The sequence below is a fragment of the Myotis myotis genome, unplaced genomic scaffold, assembly GCF_014108235.1.
Source record: "Myotis myotis isolate mMyoMyo1 unplaced genomic scaffold, mMyoMyo1.p scaffold_m19_p_18, whole genome shotgun sequence".
NCBI lineage: Eukaryota > Metazoa > Chordata > Mammalia > Chiroptera > Vespertilionidae > Myotis > Myotis myotis.
In genome coordinates, this window is record NW_023416322.1 from 1,260,319 (window position 1) to 1,283,897 (window position 23,579).

Genomic DNA, 23,579 nt, shown 5'->3' on the forward strand with positions numbered 1-23,579 from the left:
GTGCACAGGTGGGCAAGGACAAGAAGACACGCTCGCCCTTTGCTGGCGTCTCTCCTGCCCGGCTCTTGCCCCCTGACTTGACTGTCCGCTCCGCCAGCCTTTCTTGAGCAGGTCACTGTCCCCCGCTGGAGAGCTGTGAGAGGAGCTGTAAACTGGGATTGGGGGGGTGGGGAGAACCTTTGTTCTGCCGAGGGCTATTGGATATTTATAACATCACTAGCTTAATATTATTCATTAACATAAATTAATGTTGCTGTGAAAGAAGTTCCTAGATGTATTGAATTTCGAGTCCTGCCTGAGGTTGCCTTGGCAGAGCCAGACCCAATGACTTCAAGGCCTTACAGGGCCCCAGGGCCGGACGCTCCCCACCCCGCAGCGTGAACCCTGGCACGGAGTCCCTCCCGACGGACGCGTGCAGGTGACCCCCTTCAGGGCGGATGTGGTCTCGGTAACGTGGGTCTGAGCGCTGACTGTACATCGAACACCTCTCACAGTTGGCAGGTGAGTGTGGCACCCGGCTGGGCTGGCACGTGAGTGTGTTTCTAAGCTGGCACTCGGCTCCGATCCTCCGGTTTGTCCTTGTGGATCCTCCCGGCAGGCAGCATTAGAGCTCGGACCTGCCGGTCCTGGCAAATCAGGGTCCCCTCTCCGCTCCGTTGAATGAAATCTCCCTTCTCTCTGGGACAGAGACCCAAGCTGTCACCGGTTCTGCCCAGCATGCCTTCTCGCCTGCTTTGTTTCTGCGTTTATCCCGATGCCTTTTAAGAGTTGTTTCTAAGGAAAATGGAACGAGCCACGTGGACTGAGCAGGTTGCACTCCAAGGGCATCAGCCATATAAAAACAACAGGGAATTAGGGCTCCGTTTAACCCGGGGCTGTGCTCAGAGGGGAGCTGCACTTGGTGCTGCTTGAGCCCTCTGGCTACTTATGGGTCCTGCTCAGGAAGGCTGCTGTTCTGCGTGTTCTGGGTTGAATTTGTCCTCCAGATTTTGAAGTCCGAAAGACATGGGAAGTCTGCACCCCAAAACACCAGAATTCGATCTCATGTGCAACAGGGTCTTTATGGAGGTCATCAAGTTATGATGAGGTCATTCGGGCGGCCCTAATCCACTGTGTCCCCACCCCTGGCCTAGACTCCTGTGAGAATGCCAGCCCACCACACGCCTGGAGGGACACAAGGAACACACAGGGAGCTCAGGAGTTAGAGCAAAGACCGATGAGCTGAATCCTTCCCATAAGAACTGCTTCACCTCCACAGGCCTCTTTTCACAGGTGTGTGTGTGGGGAGGTGGGGAGGGAGGTAGTAGCGGCCAGAAGGCATCTAGGAATGCAGTCCTTGTGGGAAGACCCAGGGGGACAACCGTGGATCGTGTATGGAAAGCAGGTGTCTGGCACTGCCATGTGGGTCCAAGGCCAGGCGGCACAGTAAGTAGCCAAGAACAGAGTTCCTACCATTACATTGCTAGGGTTCAAATGCTGGTCCCTTTTTTTCCTAGATACATGACTATGAGCACATTGTCCAGGTTTTCTTAAGGAATTTCTTTTTCGTTTGTCATCTGGAAAATGGGAATAGGAGCTGCTTTGTGCCGTGAGAATGAAATGAAGTAGTCCCTGGAGAGGGTCTCGGACATCTCTTATGAATGTGAGCTAGCATCGTTACTCTCAAGCACCATCTGCAAATGGTACATAAATCTTACCTCAATGGGCTATCCAAGGAACAATACTCAGGTACCGATTTTGAATGTATCTGGTCAACCTGCTTACCAGGTTGAGTCTGCTTAAAAAACAGGGGTGAACACGGACAGTTTTCCCCTTCAAACACTAGGGGTGAAATTAGATAATGTTACGTGGTACATACACAGAAATGTGTTCAGAAAATACTAGTCTCCTTTTTGAGAGAAAACAGGATTTGGAGCCACGAAAAGAAGATGAGGACTTAGCAGTGATTTCCTCCCGGGGTTCCTGCTGGGTTTGCGTCAGCGCGCAGAAACCCCCGGCACAAAGGCTCCGTAGGCCAGGAAGCTGCTTATCCCGGAGTTTTCTGATTTGTGACACTGTCATTGGTTTCATTTTTTTTAAACTTCCTTCTTCACAAAATCTGTGTGATAATGACTCATTTTAACATCAATGTGCCTTCATACTAGTATTTTCCCGGAGAGTCTCATTAACTCCCTTAGAATAACTGGAAACATCACAAGGTATTAGAAAACCACTGTTGCAACCCCAGAGCATGAACACTGTACTTTTTTAAGAAGTCACGTTGGATCAGTACATTTTATCACTATCCAGCTAATTTGGGAAACTGACTCCCAAGGCTCTCTCTACTGATCACGTCAGAATCCTGTAACTTGATGCGGGAGTTGGGGGAGAGTCTAACATTCCCGATTTTTGCCTCCTGGGACCTGGTTTGCAGCTCATCCCAAATGCGTTTAGCAAAGAACATGCATTTTATGGTTTCTAACGGAAAACTCCGCATGAGTCGTTAGCAAAGGCGCTGTTTGAAGTCTGGAAACAGAGTTCAGTTCCGAATCCAGGAGTGAGGACGAGCTGATGGGCGGGGCAGGCGAGCAGGTGGCCAGAGCCAGCATCGTCTTCCTTCCCAAGCCCAGACTCTAATCATGTGTTTTAAAGCCTGTAATTTAGGGTTCAATTGTCGCACCCGGAACAGTGTTCAGTGTCTATCAGTGTCATTCTGTTTACTTGTGTAGAAGAAAATGAAAGAAAGCTGCAGCGGTGTCAGGTTCTCCTAGTGCAACGGCGCCACCCAGTGACTACGCCGTGCACTCAAGACGTCCCCAGGCTTTGCTGTTCCATGTCCTGCTGCATCTTCAGTGTATCTGCAGCCCAGCTTTTCACAGAATAGGAACTATTATATGTAAATATCTATGCACCGAAATGCTCGTGAAAATATTCAAAAGCATTGTATCTGTTTACCTATTCATTCATAGTTAATATAGATACGTAGCGCAAAGGACAGCCAGAGGAGAGAGCACCACGAATCCAACCGCGAGCTCGCAGCGCCCCTCCCCGCGACGCGCACCGAGCCGCAGCGCCCACTTCCGGCGGAGTTCAGGTCCGACCGGATGCCTGAGCCCCGAGAAAGGTTCCGCCTGGAGCCCGCGCCGCTCCAGTCTTTTGAGCCGCAACGGCCTCCGGCGTGACCGTTACCGGAAGTAGGCGGAAGGGGCGGGGCTCCCGGGCCGGCGGCAGGTTTAAACTGCAACAGCGGTCGGCGCCTTGGGGGTGGTTCCGCCCGAGGCTGCTCGTCGGGCTGGTTGTCTCCGGAGCGGTGAGCGCGGGCGGGAGGCGGGGAGGCGGTGGGCGGCCCGGCGTCAGCGACAGTGAGGGGCGCAGCGGTCGGACGCCGCGTTATACCCGGGCTCGAGGGGGAGGCCGGTGGCCCGAGCGGGGCCCGCGCGTGGTCCTCCGCCTGCAGGCGCCGCCTCGGTCCAGCGAAGTGTCAGTCACGGTCCTCCCGGCCGGGGCGGCGGACGCGGGCGGGGTTGGGGTTCCGGCCGCCTGGCCCCGCGGTGGGTCTCGGAGCCCCGAGTGGGGGCGGAGCTGGAGGCCCAGTCCCGGGACCTTCCCGCCCGCAGCGGTGGTTCCTGCCCTGGTGTCCGGCGCGGCGGGCCAGAGCGGGCGTTCCCTTCGTTTGCGGAGCTGAGCGGGTTCCGCTGGGCTCTGGGCCCGGCCTCCCGGGGAGGGGGGTCCGCGGTAGGAAAGCAGGAGCGGCCGTGGGAGCGGGAGCGGCTCCTGCCGGGCGGGGAGGAGGGAGCGGGAGGCCCGGCCGCAGGCGGCTGCCGGACCCCCTCCTGAGCGTCGGTGCACCCAGCGCGGAGCAGGAGCCCCCGCCGCCAGGTGGGCGGACGCCGGGCGAGGGTTTCTGTGTTGCTTTCAAGTTGCCCTGGTGGCTCCTCTCCCTCCTCGCCCCGCACCCTGTCCCGGGGTAGGCGGGGTCACAGGGCAGCGTCGCTGTCACACACGGTTCTGCGGAGGGTGCTGCCTAGCATCTTGCTTTGAGGATTAGTTCTCAGGATCGATGTGCCCCCAATTTAAAGAAGGAAAAACATGGTTCCCCGTCTCTTCAACCAAATGAAAGGGAGCAGCGTGGGGACCAGAGAGCTGCTTCCGCCAGCGCAGCAGTGGCCGGAGCTGCAGGCGGCTGTGAGGCCGGGCTCCCTGCCCGGGTGCCCGATGGCTGCGGACGCCCGGTGCGCATCGGCTCGGCTCCGGCTCCCGCGCTCGGCTTCCCGAGGGAGCGCTGCCGCCCTGCCCTTCTCTGACCTCTCTTCTTCCTCCAGACTCGCGGAGACCCCCAGGATGGAGACCTTGTCTTTCCCCAGATACAATGTAGCTGAGATTGTGACTCACGTTCGAAACAAAATCCTCACCGGGGCTGATGGTAAAAACCTCTCCAAGAGTGACCTGTACCCCAATCCGAAGGTGAGGCGGGCCTGCCTGCAGGCGGGCGGGCGCAGTGAGAGGGGCTGAAGGCGGGGCCTCTGGGGGTGGAGAAGGGCCTGCGCCCAGTACTTGGGGCAGCCAGTCGTTTTAATCCACTGAGACGCTCCTCGTGTCGTTTTAAAATAACAAGTTTACATGTGGGGTGACGTCTCCATTCCGCTAGGAATTCAGTCCTTTAATATGGTCCTTTGCTTCCTGTTGCGTTTTCTGTGGCGGGAGTGGTGCTCTGAGGGTGCCCTCTGCTCCCAGGCCCAGGGCTTGCTGGGAAACGGCCCTGGGCGCTCCGGCTAGCCTTCCTGCACTGTGTCCCCAGGGGAAGTGACGTGTTGCTTAGATCTGCAGGTGTTCAGTGCGGAAATGAACCGTGTGGCCAGTGAGTCCCGGTGAAGCGATAGCACAGGAGGCCTGGGTCATGGTGTGGGGCACAGCTTTCTGGTCTCCTGCCCTTTAGTTCTTTAAAATGAAGGGGAGGCTCCCAGGACTAAGAAAGCTGCATGGGGATAGGACAGGCTCTGCGGCCCGCATTTGGGAGCTGCTATTCTCGGAGATGACGCTGTAAACATCCCTGGCCACCCTATCACATTCAGACCCCGCCGCAGTGTTCTCCTAACTCCGGGACGTGGGTGGGAACGGCGTGCAGGTTCCTGCCTCCAGCGTGCTGGCGGGAGGGTCAGCCTGGGCTCCGCAAGCCGCGGGCGGAAGGGCGGGCGGAAGGGCAGCCGGAGGGCCGCCCTGGGTGACCTCCTTTTTGAAGAAAAACACCCCAGTGCAGACCACCTGTTTGGGAAGACTGGCCCCTCTTCCCTGGGGGGGGGGGGGGGGGGAGCGTTGCTGGGGTTGGATTTGGATCGACTTGCTCTCATTGTGTCTGTGAGCGTAGGCAGCCCATCTTACCACCCCTTACTACTTAGGAGAAGTGGTAAGTATATAAGGCATTTTCAAATTTGGGAAAAGTAACTATTTGAAGGGAAATGTTTCAAGTGAAAAAGAGAACTTTTTCAGTCTTTTAAAAAAAATTTATCTTGATTGTTGAAAGTATTACAGACGTCCCCATTTCCCCCCCCATTGACCCCTTCTAGCCCCCCCCCCCCCCAGATGTCAGTCTTGTCCTTTGCGCGCGGGGACTGTGGGGTGAGGACGGCGGTGGCCCAGCACTGACAGGCGTTTCTCCGCAGCCCGAGGTCCTGCACATGATCTACCTGAGGGCCTTGCAGATCGTGTACGGCGCGCGGCTGGAGCACTTCTACATGGTGGGTCGGCGGCCACTCTGCTCGCGCCCCACCCTCCCCCCTCCCCCCTCTCCCCCCTCCCCCTCCCACCCTCCCACCCTCCAGGCTCAGGTTCAGGGCAGGAAGTTCTTCACTTTATTTGTAACAAAATGAAAGGCTTGTATGAAGTGTCACTTAGAAAGGCATCTCAGGCCTAAGGATGGTTTATATTGACAGCGTCAGTCAGACAGAAACCAGGGAGAGACCCAGGGCCTCGGGTGTGCAGGTTCCCAGCGGGCGCTCAGAGACTTGTCCTCAGGACGGAGCCGCGTCGGGGGGGAAAGCGGCCGAGGGGGGCAGCTGAGCTCTAGCACGTCAGGGATTTCTAGCAGGAGATGTGTCTCTCATCCGAGCGCCGTCTGGAGGTGCAGGTGATGCAGCATCACAGCAGGTTGTGTAGAATCTAAGCCTTCGCTCCGTGTCTGACACAGGCCCGCGCTCTGCCCTGGGCTTGTTCTGCGGGTAAGCGAGCGCGTGTAAAAGCCGGCGTAGCCGTGCTGCTACGTAGAAACCGGAACCAGCGCCCTTCCTTCCTCCTGCCTTCAGAACCGCTCTTGCACACCCTCTGAACCTAGTTGTTAATATTAACCACAGCTCTAGGATCTATACCATTTGTGGTTGCTTTTCTTTAGTGAGAAGTTAATATAATTTGATCTCACTTGTGGTTGAGGTTCTTGAAAACTTTTCTCGTTTCGTCAGGTTAATGTGTAACTTGGTTTTCCCCTTCAGATGCCCGTGAACTCGGACGTCATGTACCCGCATTTGATGGAAGGCTTCTTACCCGTCAGCAACCTGTTTATTCACCTGTGAGGAGAGCTGTTTTATTTGCTTAGTCTAACCCTGTCCACGTTACATGAAGCTTTCTTAATGACACGATTTTCTTTGGGGAGGAATGTCTGCCCTCTTGCTCTCCACTCCGTCCCATATGTATTCTAAATTGTAGACTTTCAGCGAGCATGACTCACTGCCTCCACGTGTGCACTTTGAATCGAAGTTTTAAGGGGTGTGAACATAAAATTGTTGGAGGCCGTTGTGTTCTTAAGAGTCCTAGTACCTCCATGAGTGTGCGTTGTTTATGTGGATCGACCACTGTGCCTGGGCACGGGCACTCACACGATGTACAGAAAAGGCGATTTCAGTGCCACAGTGCATGTCTGCTGTGGTCCTTTGACGTTCAGAATATATCTAGAAATCTCGTTGAAAAGAAGCTTTCTGTCCTGGGCTTGTGTGTGATCGACAGCACACTGTTCAGTGTTTTCTCTACTGCGTCTTCCAGGAACTCGTTTCTGCCCATCTGCCGCGTGAACGACTTCGAGACGGCCGACATCCTGTACCCAAGTGAGTGAGAGTCTCTCAACACTTTTCTACGAATAAACGTACAACCCAAAGGAAGGAGGATCCCATTCAGAAGGATGATTCTCTTATGTCCTCATATTGGAGTGCTGTCCTTGCAGAGCCACAGAAAAGCTTTTTCTGAGATGTTCTTAATTCCTTACATTTGAGAATGTTCCGTATATTGAGAGTATGAATACAAGTAATAGGCAAGCTGTGATGTGGCATAGTGGGCTCAGTTTTATCAGATGTAAATGTACAAGTACTGTTTACCAGGGAGAAAATGTCTTTCAGTAAAACACGAATAGTCACGCTATTGTACCAGAAGGTGCGCTTGTCCTGACTTCCTGTGCCCTCACCTCTGCCTCTGATGCTCACACACCCAGGGGCTCCTGGAGCAAGAGGTCTGGGGTGCTGCTCACAACTTGTTTTGTCCTCTTTGACTCTCTGGTTTTTGTTTTGTTGATTGACGTGTAATTGACACTATATAAAAGTTCGCCAATTGTAAGTGCATAATTGAAATCTATGGGAAGGTTTCAGATTAAGAATTTAGTCTTTTTTTTTTAATATATTTTATTGATTTTTTACAGAGAGGAAGGGAGAGGGATAGAGAGTTAGAAACATCAATGAGAGAGAAACATCGACCAGCTGCCTCCTGCACACTCCCTCCTGGGGATGTGCCCGCAACCAAGGTACATGCCCTTGACCGGAATCGAACCTGGGACTCTTCAGTCCACAGGCCGACGCTCTAGCCACTGAGCCAAACTGGTCAGGGCAAGAATTCAGTCTCTTTAATAAATAAAGGGCTCCTCTGCTGGTCTCCATTCTCCAGGGACTCCTTCTTCCACTTAGGTTGGCAAGGTAGGAACATAGCATCGCTCCTGGCTTCCCGCATCGTTTCACCTGTCTCTGTAGTTTTGGGACTCGAGCAGTTTCTCTCTCCACTCTTACTGCTCCCTGGCCCCTCTGACTAGATGTGCCCGCACATCGAGTGGTAGTTGTTCTTAATTCCTTACATTTGAGAATGTTCTTCTGTTGGTCTTTTCAAAGAAAAAGCTTTTCATTTCATTGATTTTTCTGTTTTCCATTTTACTGGCTCTTGTGCTTAGCATTATTCCTTTTCATGCTTGCTCTGGGTTTGCTCTTTCCCCCTGCCCCCTGGTGTTTATTTTTTTAAGGTAGAAACTGAGGCCATTGTTTGAGACGTTTCTTCTTTTCTAATAAAGGTGTTTAGTGCCATAAGTTTCCCCTTAGCCCCGCTTCAGCTGCACCCACAAACGGATGAGGGGGGTTTTCTTCCGTGCGTGTGTGTGCGTGCACACAGGTGCCCGTGTGCATTTTGGATTATAAGTTTAAACTCGTCTTCAGCTTCCGGGTCAAGGCCACGTCCCTCCTGAGGTTCATTCTGCTTCTGGAAGTTCCCCCATGGTTATCATTGTCTAAAGCCACTTTTTATCTTAACTCTTAATTTTGATGGTTCTAGAGACACAGAGTTTACTTCCACTAAAACCCATGTGGCAGTGGCCACAGTTAGACTTCTCAGAGGAGTTGATTGTCTCAGAAATGACAAGGAAGAGGTGCCAGTAAGCTCGTCATCTCCCTGCACTGGGGGGAGAGTTTCCCTTAATCCAGTGATGGCGAACCTATGACACACGTGTCAGAGGTGACACGCGAACTCATTTTTTTGGTTGATTTTTCTTTGTTAAATGGCATTTAAATATTTAATAAAATAAATATCAAAAATATAAATCTTTGTTTTACTCTGGTTGCAAATATCAAAAAATTTCTATATGTGACACGGCACCAGAGTTAAGTTAGGGTTTTTCAAAATGCTGACACGCCGAGCTCAAAAGGTCGCCATCACTGCCCTAATCCATCCTTTCGCTGGGATGTGTGCAGCCTTGCCGAGGTCCCACATCCTGCAGGGCTCCCAGCTCCAGGGCCCTGTGGCCGGAGGGGCCCGGGCATTGTCAGCTGTTCTGTGTGAAGGTCAGTGATCCCGACCCCTTGCTCCTCAGCCTGGACGAACCCGCTGCCTCTGCCGCCGGCTGCTTCTCCTGCCGCAGGTCTCGGCAGTTTATCCGCGCGCCTCTCAGGGATTTGTCTGTGTCCCCTCCCGCCCCCTCCCTCAGATTTGCTTACGTCCTTGGATGATACACTTGTAGTTCTATCAAGTGTGGAGAGTGTTGGGCTATTTTATGAAGGTCCCTCTGCCACTCCTCTTTGTGGGGCTCCCCTTACTCATTCGTTGTGCTGTTTGGGGGTGTCCCTCAGCGCACGGTACTCTGTTCACGCTCGACTCTGGCTTTTCCTGCTGCCTTCCTTTCACTGGTCCTTGCCTCTGTAGGTCTGCTGTTAATCCTGCTGAGTGGATTTTTCATTTCACATATTCTAGTTGTAAATCGTAAAAGTTTGATTCAGGTCTTTTTAAAACGTTTTTTTCTTTTTCTCCTTATACTGCTGGTGCTTCTCTCTCCCTTGAACAGATGGAGTGGAAGGTGGGCAATGGAGTTTAGTTTGGAGAGGCCAGTTTCAATTCTGTTTGCCTCGGTCTCTCCAAACTCTAACTCCTCCTTCATGGCTCAGCAGAAGCTGTGGGTCTGTGCTCCTCCTCCCTGGGCGCAGCCCGGACACTGTGGGTGGCGGTGGGCTGGCACGTGGACAGGGCTCCCCGCCGTGGTGTCCCTCGGGGCTGCTGTCCTCGGCTGCTGCAGCCCGTTGTGTCTGGCTTTGTGATTGGTTAAGGGGGAGAGAAAGCTGGTTCTGCCCTTTTCTCGTGGCCAAACGTGGTTCGCCTTGAACGTTTTTTTGAGTTGTTAATGCAGAGATCCTCTGATCTTTAAGTTAGTGCACCTTGGCCTGTTCCAGCACACCAGCTCTGTTCTGTGTCCTGCGAGCAGAGTGCATGTGGGAGAGGGTAGTTTCCACTTTTATATTGTTTCAAAGATTTATTTAAGGAGTCTTGCTTTCTATTTTAGAAGCCAAACGGACCAGTCGGTTTTTGAGTGGGATCATCAACTTCATCCACTTCAGGGAAGCATGCCGGGACACGTACATGGAGTTTCTCTGGCAATATGTAAGACTGGAAAGGATTCTGGGGTCGCAGACCAGACCAGTAGCATCGTTATAAACTAGTGATCTGCTGTGAATCGGCTGTCGCGCATGGCTGAGTGCTGTAGCACCGAGCGGGCTGTGTGTATGTGAGCGGCAGGCCTAGTTACGGGGAGCACCTCAGGGAGGCTGCCTTGGCTGTTTGGTGACGGACGTTAGGGAGAGGCTGGGCTTGTTTACTCCTGTGGCTGAGGCTGTTCTTCCTGTTTTAGGAAATGGCAGGGAGGAGAGTCGTGATGAGTCCCAGGTCCCTGTTGAGGTTAGCGGTGCCCTTAAATCACCGAGGCTTGGAATTGGCGCTTGCTCCTCAGTGACGGCCTGACTGATGCTGCTTGTTTATCATGCTGGCCCCGCACCGCATGGTCGCCTTCCGTCCAATAAATCCCTGTCCCAGATGCGCACATCCTGCAGTTCCGAGGGTTTGGAGGGCTGTTCCCCTCTGTCCGCAGCTGTGGGCACAGCCCCGAGTCAGGCACTCAGACTCAGGTCCAGCCATACTGAGCACAGACCACACCACGCCCGTACCTCCTGAGCGTCACACGCTCCCCAAGCCGACACGTGTGTGTGCCAACATGCGCATACACCGCGGCTTGGCTCATTTCTTCTCACTTCTGAGGCACAGCTCAGACATCTGTCATTTCTACAAAGACCCCTGTGACGCTCCCCTGGCCACCACCCAAGTGGCTGCTGCCCCTGTGGTTAGCACTAGAACAAGCTGGGTTGTGGCTGATACTCAGCACTGACTCTTCAGGGCGACCGAGCTACTGGCGTCCAGGCACTGTCGTCTCAGGTGCTGTTCCCGGCGCTGCACCAACACTTCTGTGTGAGGAAGCACAGAAATCCCTGATGCGCTGTCCCAGCGCCTGGTGCCGTCTCACATGCTTGTTTCTGACGGTGAAGGGGTAGCGAGCGTTTGCGCTGCCCTGGCCGGTGATGTGTGAGCCTGCTGCTGATTATGTTGGGAGCTAATGGGAAGTTACTAAACTTGCTTTAATAGAAATCTTCTGTGGACAAAATGCAGCAGCTAAATGTGGCTCACCAGGAGGCGCTAATGAAGTTGGAGAAACTGGAGTAAGTAGCAGATTTACAAATAAAATAAACGCCACTTCAAGCAGGCACAGTAGATTGTAAGCGTTTGACAGCCTTACACTGGATCTCAAGTCTCTTATCTTTCTTACCTAAAACACTGTTTTAAGTTGACCTTTTCCTTTTTCTCACTCTCGGGGTGTAATACATCTTTTGTTTCTTTCCTGCTGTTAGTGCATTAGCTGGGCACGTGCCAAGTGATAGCTCGCTCTCTGGAGCTGCCCCGGAAGTGTTTAGCTTGCACAGGAGCGCAGTGGCTCCCTGCGGGCCGTTAGTGGTCAGCGTTCTACTTGAGCAGAGGGGCGTTTTGTTGACTCCGGCCAGACAGGAGGAGAACCGTTCGCGAGTTAGGTTCCTTGGCCTTGTGTATTCTGGTTTGGAACTGGCGGACTTTTACCCCTTCTCACATGCTGGGGTCTGAGTGTAGCTGCACAGGCCTTCCTGTGAATTGCCTTCAGGGACAGCAGTAGCTGAAAAGACAGCACAGGAGGCAGATGTTCAAGTTCACGTGGTGGGTTTAGCGCAGCAGATCAAGCGACAGGGCCAGACTGGGGGAGTGTTGGCAGCACGTGCAGCAAAGCACCCGTCCCCGGGGAATGGCAGTAGAAGGTGGACCCCGGGGGCATGAGGGGACTGACGGGATGAACGCAGGTGGCTGGGAATGAGAGCTTGTCAGACTCGCTGGCAGTAGGGGACAGAATTAAAGGAACGATTCTAGACCATGTTTTAGAGCCTCACCCGGAGAACCTTCCTGTGGAGGAGACTGGGCATGTGAGGGTCAGTTAGGGAGGCCTGGGAGGGCCAGAGAAGGCGCTGCCGGGCCCAGGGAGCAGCCGTGCGGGCAGGGCAGAGGGCCCTGAGTCTGTATTCTCAGTCTGGGTCAGAGGGTGGGGTGCGCAGACGGTACCCATGGAAGTGGTCCCCAAGAAGGAAGACCTGATGGGGGAAGTGGAGGGAGCGTGTCCTGGAGGCAGCTGGTCCATCTCAGTCAGACATGAAGGCAGAGGGTGTTCCCGGGGAAGTTCCGGAGGCCCAGCCTTCAGTCTGGCCCGCACAGTCCAGACCTGGCACCACGTGGGGTTAACTGGCGCCGCTCTGCTCAGTTCTGTTCCAGCGGAGGAGCAGGCCGAGTTCCAGCAGCTTTCCGACGAGATCCAGGAGCTGCAGCAGCTGCTGAACCAGGACTTCCGGCAGAAAACGGTGTGTGTCCTGGCAGACCTCGACTCTGAGAAGAGCGTCTCTGCAGATGGGGGCGGGAGTGCATGAGCAGACACTGGACAGACAGAAGCACGGAGGGCTTGCTGCGGTGCCCAGGCTGCCAGTGCAGTTAGGGGACGGTAGCATCGGACCTAGGAAGCCCCACGGACTCTCCTCTCCGCGAGAGCGGGTCACGTGGGCACCACGGCACTGTTTTCCTTCTGTCTGGGCTGCTGAGGCGGCCGTAGCGCTGAGCAGCTATTGCATTGAGCTGCTCAGTAAGGGAGCTGTGGGTACTTGTAGGGGGGCTGGGGTGGGGCCGGATAGTGTGGACCGAGGGCGTGAGGGTGCTGGCCGAATGCCCCAGCTCTTTTCTGACCTTAGCTTTATCAGAGCTCCGAGAGGCTCTCTAAACCTGCTCTGAGTCCTTATGAAAGAGTGTTTGCTTTTTCCTTAGGTGTTGCTGCAAGAGAGAAATGCCCAAAAGAAGTCCGATGTTTTAGAGAGAACCAAGCATTTGGTGAGCACCTTTCCCTTCAGCAGCATTGAGGTTGGGGAGCTTGTGTGGAGTGTTTAACTGGGTGTAATATAGTCAAATGTCTCCTGTGTCTTTTCCCTTAAAATGAATCGAATTGAACTTTTTTCATAGCACCTTCTCAGTGCTGTTACTTTGCTTGGGTTCTGGGAGATGAAAAGTAACTAAGTGGTCACATGCCCACGTTGTCTGTCAGTTGAGAAACAGCTGAACCGCACAAGGACCATGTGGGTGTGAGCCTGTGTCCAGCCGATGGAGGGATTGGAGCAGGCGGGGCAGGGTTTCCCGGGCTCGTGGACACAGGCCGTGCAGGCGGAGGTGGTGACTCTCAGGAGGACCACACTGTCATGGCCCATCACAGGACCTGTGTGACCAGCTGGCAGGGGGCCACGGGACACTGGAGGGCCAGGACACAACAGGAGCCTGAGGGACTGAGGGAGAGCTTGGCCTGGGGCCTGGACACGAATGTGAGCCTCAAGGCAGGAAACACTGTGGCCATCACTTAATTTCACCCCCACTGCCACGAACATGGACCTGACTTCCTTGTTCTTTCCCATTGTAATGGGAAATCTCCAACCTAATGTCGTATCTAATATATAAAAAGGTTTTCTCCACAGAATGAACTAAAGTTATCAGTGGTTTCTTTGAAAGAAGCACAAGAGAGTTTGAAAACAAAAATTGTGGATTCCCCAGAGAAGGTGAAGAATTATAAAGAAAAAATGAAAGATACAGTCCAGAAGCTTAAAAATTCTAGGGTAAGTTTCCTTTTTATTTTATTTTTACTTTTTTTAAATGTTATTTTACATGTTTTTTATTGATTTTAGAAAGGAAAGGGCGAGGAGGAGGAGGAGGAGGGAGAGGAGGAGGAGGAGGAGAGAGAAACATCAGTGATGAGAGAATCACTGATCGGCTGCCTCCTGCACACCCCTACTGGGGATCCAGCCTGAAAGCTGGGCCTGTGCCCTGACCGGGACTCAAACCATGACCTCCAGGTTCATAGGTCGATGCTCATCCACTGAGCCACACCAGCCAGGCTCCTTTCTATTTTAATGAGTTTCTGTCTTTTTGGCAACTGTTGTCTAATCATTTGTTAATTATCTGATTTCCTGGTTACCTGTCCATCTCTCCCTTTTAAGCGTTTTTCCCGAATCTCTAATTTGTGGCTCTTCTCAAAGTGGGTTTGGGATAAAGACATAGAATTTGAAGGCTTTTGTGCACTTAGGCAACACGTGTTTTAGGCTTTGCCCTGGGTGACCCTCATGAGACTTAGGTACTTTATTTTAAGGGGGAAAAGTATTAAACAGTTTTATAACCAACTAGAGGCCCAGTGCACGAAATTCGTGCAGGAGTAGGCCTTCCTTCCCCGGCTGCTGGCACTGTCCCTCCGGCCCTTGGGGTCCAGGCTTCCCTCCGGCTGCTGGCAGGCACCTGGGACCTGGGCTTCCCTCGCAGCCCGGCTTCGTCTGGAAGAATGTCCGGAAGGACATCCGGTCTAGTTAGCATATTATGCTTTTATTATCATAGACTATATAATAACAGGTTTCAGTATGTACTATGAAGAAGCATAGGGTCTGCATGTCGGGGCAGAAGGTATATGGGAAATCTCTGTTCCTTCCGTTCAATTTTGCTGTGAATGTAAAACTCCAGGAAATAAAATCTGTTTTTGAAAAATCACCACAAAGAGAAACAAACAGAAAATGTATGGGTGCTTTGAAGTAGTCTGATGAGGGAGCCTGCTTTACCCTGTGGAAATTGGGGTGGGGGGAGAAGGGGAATTGAGGTTGACACCTGAAGGACGAACAGGTAATCCTAGTACATTTGCATTGGGCAGAGGGAACAGCATATGCAAAGTTTCCGAGGTCGTAGGTGTGTTCTGGGAGCAAAGCATGATGCCTAGAAGGAGAGTGGCCTGAGGTGATGGAAAACTAGGCAGAGATCGAGGCTCAGGGTGCTGGATTTGACCTGAGAGCCAGGGCACAGCAGCGACTGCTTCAGAGGGGAGTGCTGGGCGTGGTAGGATTTGTGTTTAAAGACCCTGGGTGTTTGTGGGAAGAGATGGGTAGAGTGGGACTCAGTAGAAGTGGGTGGACGATTGAGCATCTTTTATGCGGCAAGTTTTATAAACTATGGAAAGACACTCCGGGTCATCTCTGAGGTTGTTACGCAGGTAATTCCCGAGTATTAAGAATTCCCACACAGGAATAGACAAAGGTCACAGAGCAGGAACGAGAGCCCCGAGAGATCTGCATGTTCTGAGAGAAGCGGGGAGGATTTAGCAAGCAGTTCTCATCCAATGGCTGCTCATGTAGAAGCAGAGGGAGTCGGGTCTACACGTGCAGCACTTGCAAAAGTACATTTTAACGGGATTAAAATTTAAAAATTCAGCAATTTTAGAAATTTCAAGAGAACACATATAATCTTGGTCTGGGATGGATTTTTAAAATTAAGATAGGAAACCCCAAAGCTATAGAGAACAGTGCAGGAATGGGACATATCTGTAGAGCACGTGACAGGTGATGCGTTATGTCCACGACATGCAAGGTGCTGTTAGTACGAAAAAGACCACGGGAAACGAGCAGTTTGCTGATGACAACCACTGGTTGAGAAGGGGCTGGGGTAGGAGAGAAGCCCTCGTTGTTAGGGTGGTGTGGTCAACAGTGCTCATTTCTGGTTTTAGAAGAGGAACTAGTCTTTTTTAAAAATGAGCTGGAGTAGTCATCTTTACACAAAGGACTAAGATTATAATCGGGAGGCAGCTGCCTGGGAGGAATCGGCGGTGGGAGTGTTGGCAGAAATGGAGCCTTTTCAGGTCATGGGAGAAACCTTGGGGGCGCTTCAGAGAGGGCGTTGGTGAGTGAAGGCAGCTTTCCTCTGCCCACGCCCCTGGGCTCAGGCGGCATGACCGCGCTGTCCGGCCGTCTGAGTGCGCTCTGCTGCTCCGCGGCAGCATCACTGCCCAGCGGGCACTGACGTCACTGCCCTTCCCAACGGGGCTCTCACCCGGCTTCTGCGTTTCTCCCCAAGCAAGAAGTGATGGAGAAGTACGAGGTGTACCGCGACTCGGTGGACGGCCTGCCCTCCTGTCAGCTGGAGGTGCAGCTGTATCAGAAGAAAATACAGGACCTGGCGGAGAACAGGGAGAAGCTGGCCGGTGTCTTAAAGGAGGTTTGTTCTGTCCTCCCTGGCGTTGCGGGCGTTAGTGCCTGGGATTTGCTTTCCTCTCCGGTACCGTGTCCTAAAGAAGCAGGTCCCTGCAGCGCCGCGGGCTGTGTGCTGGGGCAGAGCGCTCCTTGGTCTCTTCAGCCCAGCTCTCCCCAGGGGACGGCGATGGTGGCGTCACTGACATCGCTTGTTGCTCTGGGTTTCAGAGAAAAGTAGCAGAAGTTTTAAACTCGAGTTCACAGTTGTTGGAAGTGCTCCTCCAGGTGACCTAGTGCCCCCTGAGATCTAGAGACGAAAGTTAGTGACAGTGTCAGTCCTGCAGGCGGAGAGCCAGCACCAGCATTAAGTGTCTCTGGCTAGAAACTCTTCCCACTTCGCACCCTTCCCATCCTCACCCTGCCTGTCCCCAGGCCACGCCCCATGCATTTGTGAGGGATTTCTTACCTGAGGAAGTAGAGGTTAGGGTGTGAGATGGCCCGAGGTGTTGGTTCCCCACTGCATTCTCGCCTGTCTGCCCTCGGGCAGCCCGCAGAGCAGGGGGAGGTCCCTGCTTCTCTCAGATCTGGGCCACCCTCCTCCCTGCTCCTCCTTCGCCGCTAGCTGGTCTTGTACGCACCTCTATTCCAGTTCTCCGAGAAAGCAGCAAGAGAAGCCCTGTGGGTGTCACGTGCTCTCTGTCCCTGCCTACTGGTGTCTCCTCCATCTGCATGCTTCTGCGGGTGCAGGGCTGAAACTGTTCCATCTCCTTTCAGAGCATGTCTGATTGCTGTTCTTCTAGAAAGAGTCGTTCATTCTGTCTGTAAACCCTACTTGGTTGCATTGACATGAAGTCCTTCTCATGACACAGAACCTGAACCTAGAGGACCAGATTGAGAGCGGGGAGTCAGAACTGAAGAAACTGAAGGCGGAAGAGAATTCCTTGCGCAGACTGATGAATGTGAAGAAGGAAAAACTCGCCACAGCCCAGTTCAAAATCAACAAGAAGCACGAGGACGTCAAGCAGTACAAGCGCACGGTCATTGAGTACGGAGCGGTGCAGGGCAGGGCAGGGCGGGCACTGGGATAACTAAGAGCTTTGCCTGAGATTCCAAAACCCGTACCGTTTCAGAAAGGTGTTCCACAGTGAGGGGCGGAACAGATGAGCCAGCTGTGGGTCTTAGGGGGCCGTGTCCAGATTTGGAGATGTTGCTGTACTGGATTTCTTTCCAGGGTCACAATTCTGTGATTTGCATAACTCTTCAGTGCTCTACTCTGTCGGCCAGGTGGTCCACCTCCCGGTGCACCTCCCAGTCCACCTCCTAATGCACCTCCCAGTGCACCTCCCAGTGCACCTCCTAGTGCACCTCCTAGTGCACCTCCCAGTCCACCTCCCAGTGCACCTCCCAGTCTACCTCCCAGTGCACCTCCTAGTGCACCTCCTAGTGCACCTCCCAGTCCACCTCCCAGTGCACCTCCCAGTCCACCTCCCAGTGCACCTCCTAGTGCACCTCCCAGTCCACCTCCCAGTGCACCTCCTAGTGTACCTCCCAGTGCACCTCCCAGTGCACCTCCCAGTGCACCTCCCAGTCCACCTCCCAGTGCACCTCCCAGTGCACCTCCCAGTCCACCTCCCAGTGCACCTCCCAGTGCACCTCCTAGTCCATCTAGTCCACCTCCCAGTCCACCTCCCAGTGCACCTCCCAGTGCACCTCCCAGTCCACCTCCCAGTGCACCTCCCAGTGCACCGGGCTGTCGCAGCCTGGCAGCACCGTGGATTTTGTGCTCAGAGAAGAGCTGTAGTGTTAACGTTCGTGGTAGCTGTCAGCTAGTGAGCTGGGGGTCCCTTGGTGCAGTCTCCTTCCCGTCTGAGCTAAGGTGCTAAGAATAGTTAAGATGGGTGTCAGGGATGTCAGGTGTCATGTTAGGGATCGGGGGACGATTTCCTTTGCTTTGTTCCTCCTGTGGATGAAACAAAGGGCAGAGCCTGGGCGTTAGATTTGTGGCCAAGCTGCCTCACAGTGGAATTGCCCTGACTCACATTCCCACCAGTGGCATGCAAGGCACACCCTGGGTGGGGACTGTGATGTCAGACCCATGTGGCTTATGGGCACCCGGCACGTGTGTAGCCCCACACTGGGGTCATCCGTTCGCTTTTATTCCTGAGACAAGGCTGAGGTGTGTCAGATACACATGGTCACTTTGGAATTGGATTCAGAGTTAAATGTTTGCCCTTTAGATGCTGAAGAGGAATTATAATCGGCTGTCTCCATTTTCTTTAGAGATTGCAATAAAGTTCAAGAAAAAAGAGGTGCTGTGTATGAGCGAATAACCACCATTAACCAAGAAATCCAAAAAGTTAAATTTGCCATCCAGCAACTAAAAGATACCACGGAGAGGGAGAAACTGAAGTCCCAGGTGAGTGTTGATGAGAAATTAACTTCAGGTCATCTCACCAGCTGAAGACGTCAGTTATGCCACCCTCATTTTAAAGATTTCGTCAGTTTTCTAGAGTAGAGGTTGACCCCCCTCCCATAACCTTTCAGAATCCTACTTATTCTTATACCAAGGTGGGGGGGGCAAGTTCCTCAGCCAGGGACTGGACCCCCTTGGGGGCAGGAAATGGGAAGAACACATGGGCAACAGCAGGTGGGTGGGACATGCTTTACTGTGAACAAAGCAGCCAACAACTGGCTGATCAGGGGCACCTGATATACACGCTCAAACAAAAGAGGTCTCGTGCCAATTAGTGACTCTCGTGCTACACTAACATAAAGAGGTTACATGAGGGTGCGCTTGCGCAGTACAGATAGTGCTACGGCTGAGGCATTGCCCTCGCGCATGTGTAGGGCAAAGGGGCGTTTAACCTAGTAATGTGCTGTGTCCTTGCCTATACACATGCGAATGGCGAGTGGGCCTTGAACCTCCGGCGTACTCTGGTCAGGGCCCCAGCACAAGGTTTGAGAATTTTAAAAATAAATAATAAAAGATCAAAATTGCATTGGCTAAGTATGAGATGGAAGAAACTACCTTCAGGCTGAAAACTTTTGCTTTCATGTTTCTTCATGTTCAGACATGCACGTGGGTTTGGGTGAAAACTCATTCTTGCTGGTGGAGCAGCCTGGCCACGTGAGGCTGGGCCATTTCCCAGCCCCGTGGGCTCGTAGTGAGTCTGTGTACAGGCCTTCAGTGATGGCGGGTCCTGGGCAGAGGCTCTCGCTGCCACCGCTGCCTAGGTGTGTGCCTGGTGTTTGCCATGGAGAGCGGCAAAGTGGAAGTTTCCTTGACGGTTAAGTCCTCATGTCTCAGAACCCAGGCCGTGGTGACAGGACAGGCTTGTTCTGAGGAGCAGACGTGGTTGATGTGTCTGTCTGGCTTGTAGAGGGTTTTTTAGTGAGAATAGACGCGTGTGTGCGTGCACGTGGTATTAATAAATAGGAATCAGACCATGATTCTTGTAACTCATTTTCAGTTTAGATGGCTGCATAGACTCATTCCATCTCACTTTCCACTTAGGAAATATTTCTGACCTTGAAAGGGGCTCTGGAGAAATACCATGAAGGCATTGGGAAGGCGGCCGAGGAGTGCTGTGCTGAGCTGGAGGGGAAGGCAGCTGAGCTGAGGAAGAGGATGGCCACGCTGCCCACCTGATGCACATGTGGCAGGTGGTTTGTAAATAGCTTGTGTGGTTTAATGTTTGTAACTGGAAGTTGAATTTAATGGAAGTATCAGAAGTACTAAATGTTAGCTCAGTCATTTTGTGTACACTCATAGGTTATTATTTGTAGGATAATGCATTTAATGTGGACATATCCTAACTCATAAAGCTCTGCAGCTCTTCATGACTCGGCCCCAGCTCTTCCTGTCAGCCATGCTCCTTGATATCAAACGATATTATAAAGCTACAGTAATCAAAACAGTATGGCTCTGGCATAAAAACAGATCAGCAGAGCCCAGAAATAAGTCCTCGCTCCTGTGGTCAGTCTACACAAAGGTGAGGCTACACAGTGGGGTAGGGACAGTCTCTTCAGTAAGTGGTGCTGGAAAAACGGCAGCCACATGATGAAAGTGAACATGGACCACTTGCTTACACCACGTACAAAAATAAATTTAAAATGCATTAAAAATAACATGGGACTACATCAAGCAAAAGGTTTTGTTTTTTTAATTGATTTTAGAGAGAAAGGAAGGGAGGAAAAGAAACATCAATCAGTTGTCTCCCATATGCTTCCCAACTGGGGATCAAACTCATAACCCTCTGGTGTATGGATGACACTCAACTAACCGAGCCCCCGAACCAGGGCACTGCCTCAGGTCTCCGCTCCGCCTGGGGCCAGGAGCCGGCTCGCGCTGGCAGCCCTGGCGAAGCACACCCCGCACCTGCCCCGCCTCTGTGCTACTCGGGCAGCAGCCTTTTCGTCCTGTGGCCAAATAACAGCCCCTCACCCAGCTTCATGGTTGTCCACAAAAACGCTCATCTTTCATGCACTTTTCCATACCAAACATTAGCATATGGCCTAGAAGTTTCATGTCTTCACTCATCTCTCTCCGTCCCCAAACATACCCACATTTAAACCTCTATCGGCTGTTCTGACTGAAGAATAAATGACACAATTTAGAATTTTCCCCAAAGCCTTCTCAATGTGAACACGAAAGGCTATCACCACAATGGAAACGGCTGTGCAGGGCACAGGTGCAGCCGGGGCCTGTGTAGAGCAGTTGCGTAACTTCAAGTTCAACTGACGCCTTCAAGGAGCTAAGCCATCGGATGACGAAGCACGGGAAGTTGAAATCCGCGTCCTGCAGGCTGAAGTTAAAGCATCTGACTTCAGTTTCACGGGATGTTCCCTATTTTTAGAAAGACCAGAAAAGTATGAAATTCAGCTCAGAGTCAGGGCCTCCCCCTCCTTCCGCAGTTCCTTCGGCTCCCCTGCGATCGCGCTGCCTTCCTGCCCGCACTGCCTCCAGGGCCTAGGGTTTGGAACATCAAAGCTGAAAATGTTAAAGTGATCAGAGCAACTCAGAAAAGTGTGAGAGAATTTAGACTCAAAATAGGTTCTAAGTAGCATCTTAAAGTTATTTTAAAAGTTCATAAAAGGATGCCTGTTCAGCCAAAGCTCGAGTCTGCCTCGATTTCCCCTTCCTGGGTGATGGTATCGCGGTTGTCCCTGAGCACCGGCTTCTGGGGTTCTAGTTCAGATTCCACACAACTCAACACGGAGGATGGTGACTTCCTGAGACAAGGAGTTGAGACACCCACCCAACGGTAGCAAGTCACTTGGGAGCCGAGCCTGGGCCCCCCCGGCCTGCCGTCAGGGTGGCTCCCTTCTCTCCTGATGAGTGACGGTCACCTGCCCTCGGCCCCACTCACTGCCCACAGGTCTCCCTGAAACGCTGCCTCCTTCCTGCTTTGCAAACCTGATGCTGTGGCCTCTCAGGTTCGACCCGCAGGACTGAAGGGCTCAGCTCGGAGGGAGGCCGAGGGGCAGGCAGCTCCTGGAACCAGCGGTGGTGACCTCAGTGACCAACGTGACGTCGTCTGTTTTCCTGTGAGAAAGGGATTCCTTCCCTTCGGGACAGACGCCTACTGCATTGCAAGCAGCGGTGCCTCCCTAGTTTAACAGAAGACATTCCTCCAACCTCAGCCCTCGCTGCTGTCTCCCCACAACCGTGCCCCTGCTCTCGGGACCCGCGCTCGGAAACAAGTGAGAGTTTCTTACACGGGAGCTGCCTCCGTGCGGCTCCCCTAACCGCGCGGGCACGGCGTGGGGCGCACGCTCCTGCCCCTCGTCTCACTTATTGTCACCCCGAGGAGGGCCTGGCGCAGGCCTGCCGGCGCCCCGTGAGGGCACTTCATTGCCGAGCGAAGCGGCGGGAGCATTCTGCGTGGAGCTCTGTTCCACGGACACTGCTGCGTAGCATTTCGTGGCCCCGCGCACCACCTCCTGCCCCACGGTCAGGCTGCTCCTCCCTGTTCTGTTTCGCCGCTGTCGGCGCGCGCACGGCAGCATCTCTCGGGATCCAAGCCAGAGGGGAAGCGTGGGGTCTGCACCGTCCTCTGCCCTTGGGCACCGGCCCCAGTGGTGAGGGTCCCAGAGACTCCTGTCGTCAGCACCAGGCTGCCTGCCGCTTGCCAGCGTCTGCAAATGCCCGCATCCCCTGCGGCGTCTGCGTCTCCTCCCGGGGACTAAGCGCCCACGCAGAGCCTGCCCCCCGAGCAGCAGTTGTTTAATCTACTGCGTCCATGAAACCCACTGAGAGGGTCCGTCCCAGGTCCTGAGGTCCTCGAAGCAAACTAGTTACCGCTTCTGACTGGCAGCCTTGGTTCTCGGCCCATGGTGCTTTCTGGCCTGGGGTTTGTCAGGGAGGGCTCCTCCCTCAGACACGGTGCGGGCGGCGGGGGCTGGGGGTGAACCAGAGGACGGAGCAGCCCCATCTGCGGTCAGTCACAGCCGTCCTGGCTCCCGTGCTGCCCCTGGCTGCCGCCCCCCCCCCCACGGCAGCGCTCCGCACCGCAGACACAGGACATGCAGGCAAAGAGCACTTGGCATCCTGCCCGGCCCCAGGATGCTGGCCTCGCAGGTAAGGCCGAGCAAAGGGGAAGCGCCCGTTACTGCGTCTGTGCGTCCTCCCGTCACTTAACATCCACCTGGTATTCTGCGACTCCCCTCCTCCTATCTGAAAGGTGAAGTAATGCAGGCCCACGCAATGCCGGCAGTCCCAAGTAAGTAATGTCATCACCCTCTCTGCATCCACCTTCTGCCGTAAGGCTCTACCAGACATTGCCCTCCTGCCACCGGCTCTGTGGATGTCTTCGCATTCCTCCATCACCCCCTCCCCCGGACCTCATCCAGTGTCCACTCACGGAGGTCACAAAGGTGGGCTGGCTGTGGTTCAGCACCAGCATTTACCTGGGTGCACCGGTAGGAATAACGGGAGAGAGGCCCTGGGGTGGGCGGGGGAGGCAGAGGGACAAGGAAAGCCAGGAGGAGGGAGGGAGGGTCCCCAAGGCATTTGCTCATGACACGCTCTGGGGCTGCGAAGCCGCTCCCCACGGTGCAGCTCCCACGCGTCTGCACGCCTCCTGCTTTTCTGCTTTCCCGGGACCGCAGACAAGACCCTCCGACCTCACTCTGCCCGGGGTAATGAAGCTGGAAAGGAAAGATCTTTTTTATCTTTTTAACATTAAAAAATAAAATGTAGTCAGAGCCAAGCAGTTCAATAAATATTATTCGTGTCGTTGGCAAGAAGAAAAGGGAACCTCTGAATATAAAAAAGGAAAAGGCGAACACAAGAGGCATTGTTTGCATATCAGGAAAATTAATCTACACACACAAGTGTAAGAGCCTGCGGTTCAGAAAGCAAAGAATCAGGACAGCCCAGCTGAGAATAATTTTCTAGCCAGTTAATTTAATTGCATAAATCATTCCTTTGTTAGCAATAAAGAG

The 23,579-nt window shown here is 53.4% G+C and overlaps 1 protein-coding gene across 5 annotated transcripts; it reads left to right on the top strand.

The window, feature by feature from the left end:
• The first annotated feature begins 3,177 nt into the window (after positions 1 to 3,177).
• NUF2 (NUF2 component of NDC80 kinetochore complex) lies at positions 3,178 to 21,136 on the top strand. Of its 5 annotated transcripts, none has more exons than XM_036344478.1 (14): positions 3,178 to 3,289; positions 4,302 to 4,443; positions 5,640 to 5,714; positions 6,462 to 6,538; positions 7,009 to 7,070; positions 10,043 to 10,140; positions 11,173 to 11,246; positions 12,365 to 12,461; positions 12,916 to 12,978; positions 13,611 to 13,748; positions 16,018 to 16,158; positions 17,003 to 17,178; positions 18,414 to 18,549; positions 19,648 to 21,136. In XM_036344478.1, exons 2-14 carry the CDS (start codon positions 4,321 to 4,323, stop codon positions 19,780 to 19,782), a joined length of 1,395 nt encoding a protein of 464 aa, XP_036200371.1. In that variant the 5' UTR covers positions 3,178 to 3,289; positions 4,302 to 4,320; the 3' UTR covers positions 19,783 to 21,136. The 5 variants fall into 5 exon arrangements, with proteins under 5 accessions (XP_036200371.1, XP_036200374.1, XP_036200373.1 ...); XM_036344481.1 differs by lacking the exon at positions 3,178 to 3,289 and adding an exon at positions 3,520 to 3,530; XM_036344480.1 differs by lacking the exon at positions 3,178 to 3,289 and adding an exon at positions 3,585 to 3,714.
• The last annotated feature ends 2,443 nt before the right edge of the window (positions 21,137 to 23,579 follow it).

Coding starts and splice junctions, on each gene's coding strand:
- NUF2 (XM_036344477.1), top strand. CDS start 4,069: ATGGTTCCCCGTCTCTTCAACCAAATGAAAGGGAGCAGCGTGGGGACC. Junction 6,539..7,008: donor AGCAACCTGTTTATTCACCT/GTGAGGAGAGCT, acceptor TGCGTCTTCCAG/GAACTCGTTTCTGCCCATCT. Junction 16,159..17,002: donor TGGCCGGTGTCTTAAAGGAG/GTTTGTTCTGTC, acceptor CTCATGACACAG/AACCTGAACCTAGAGGACCA.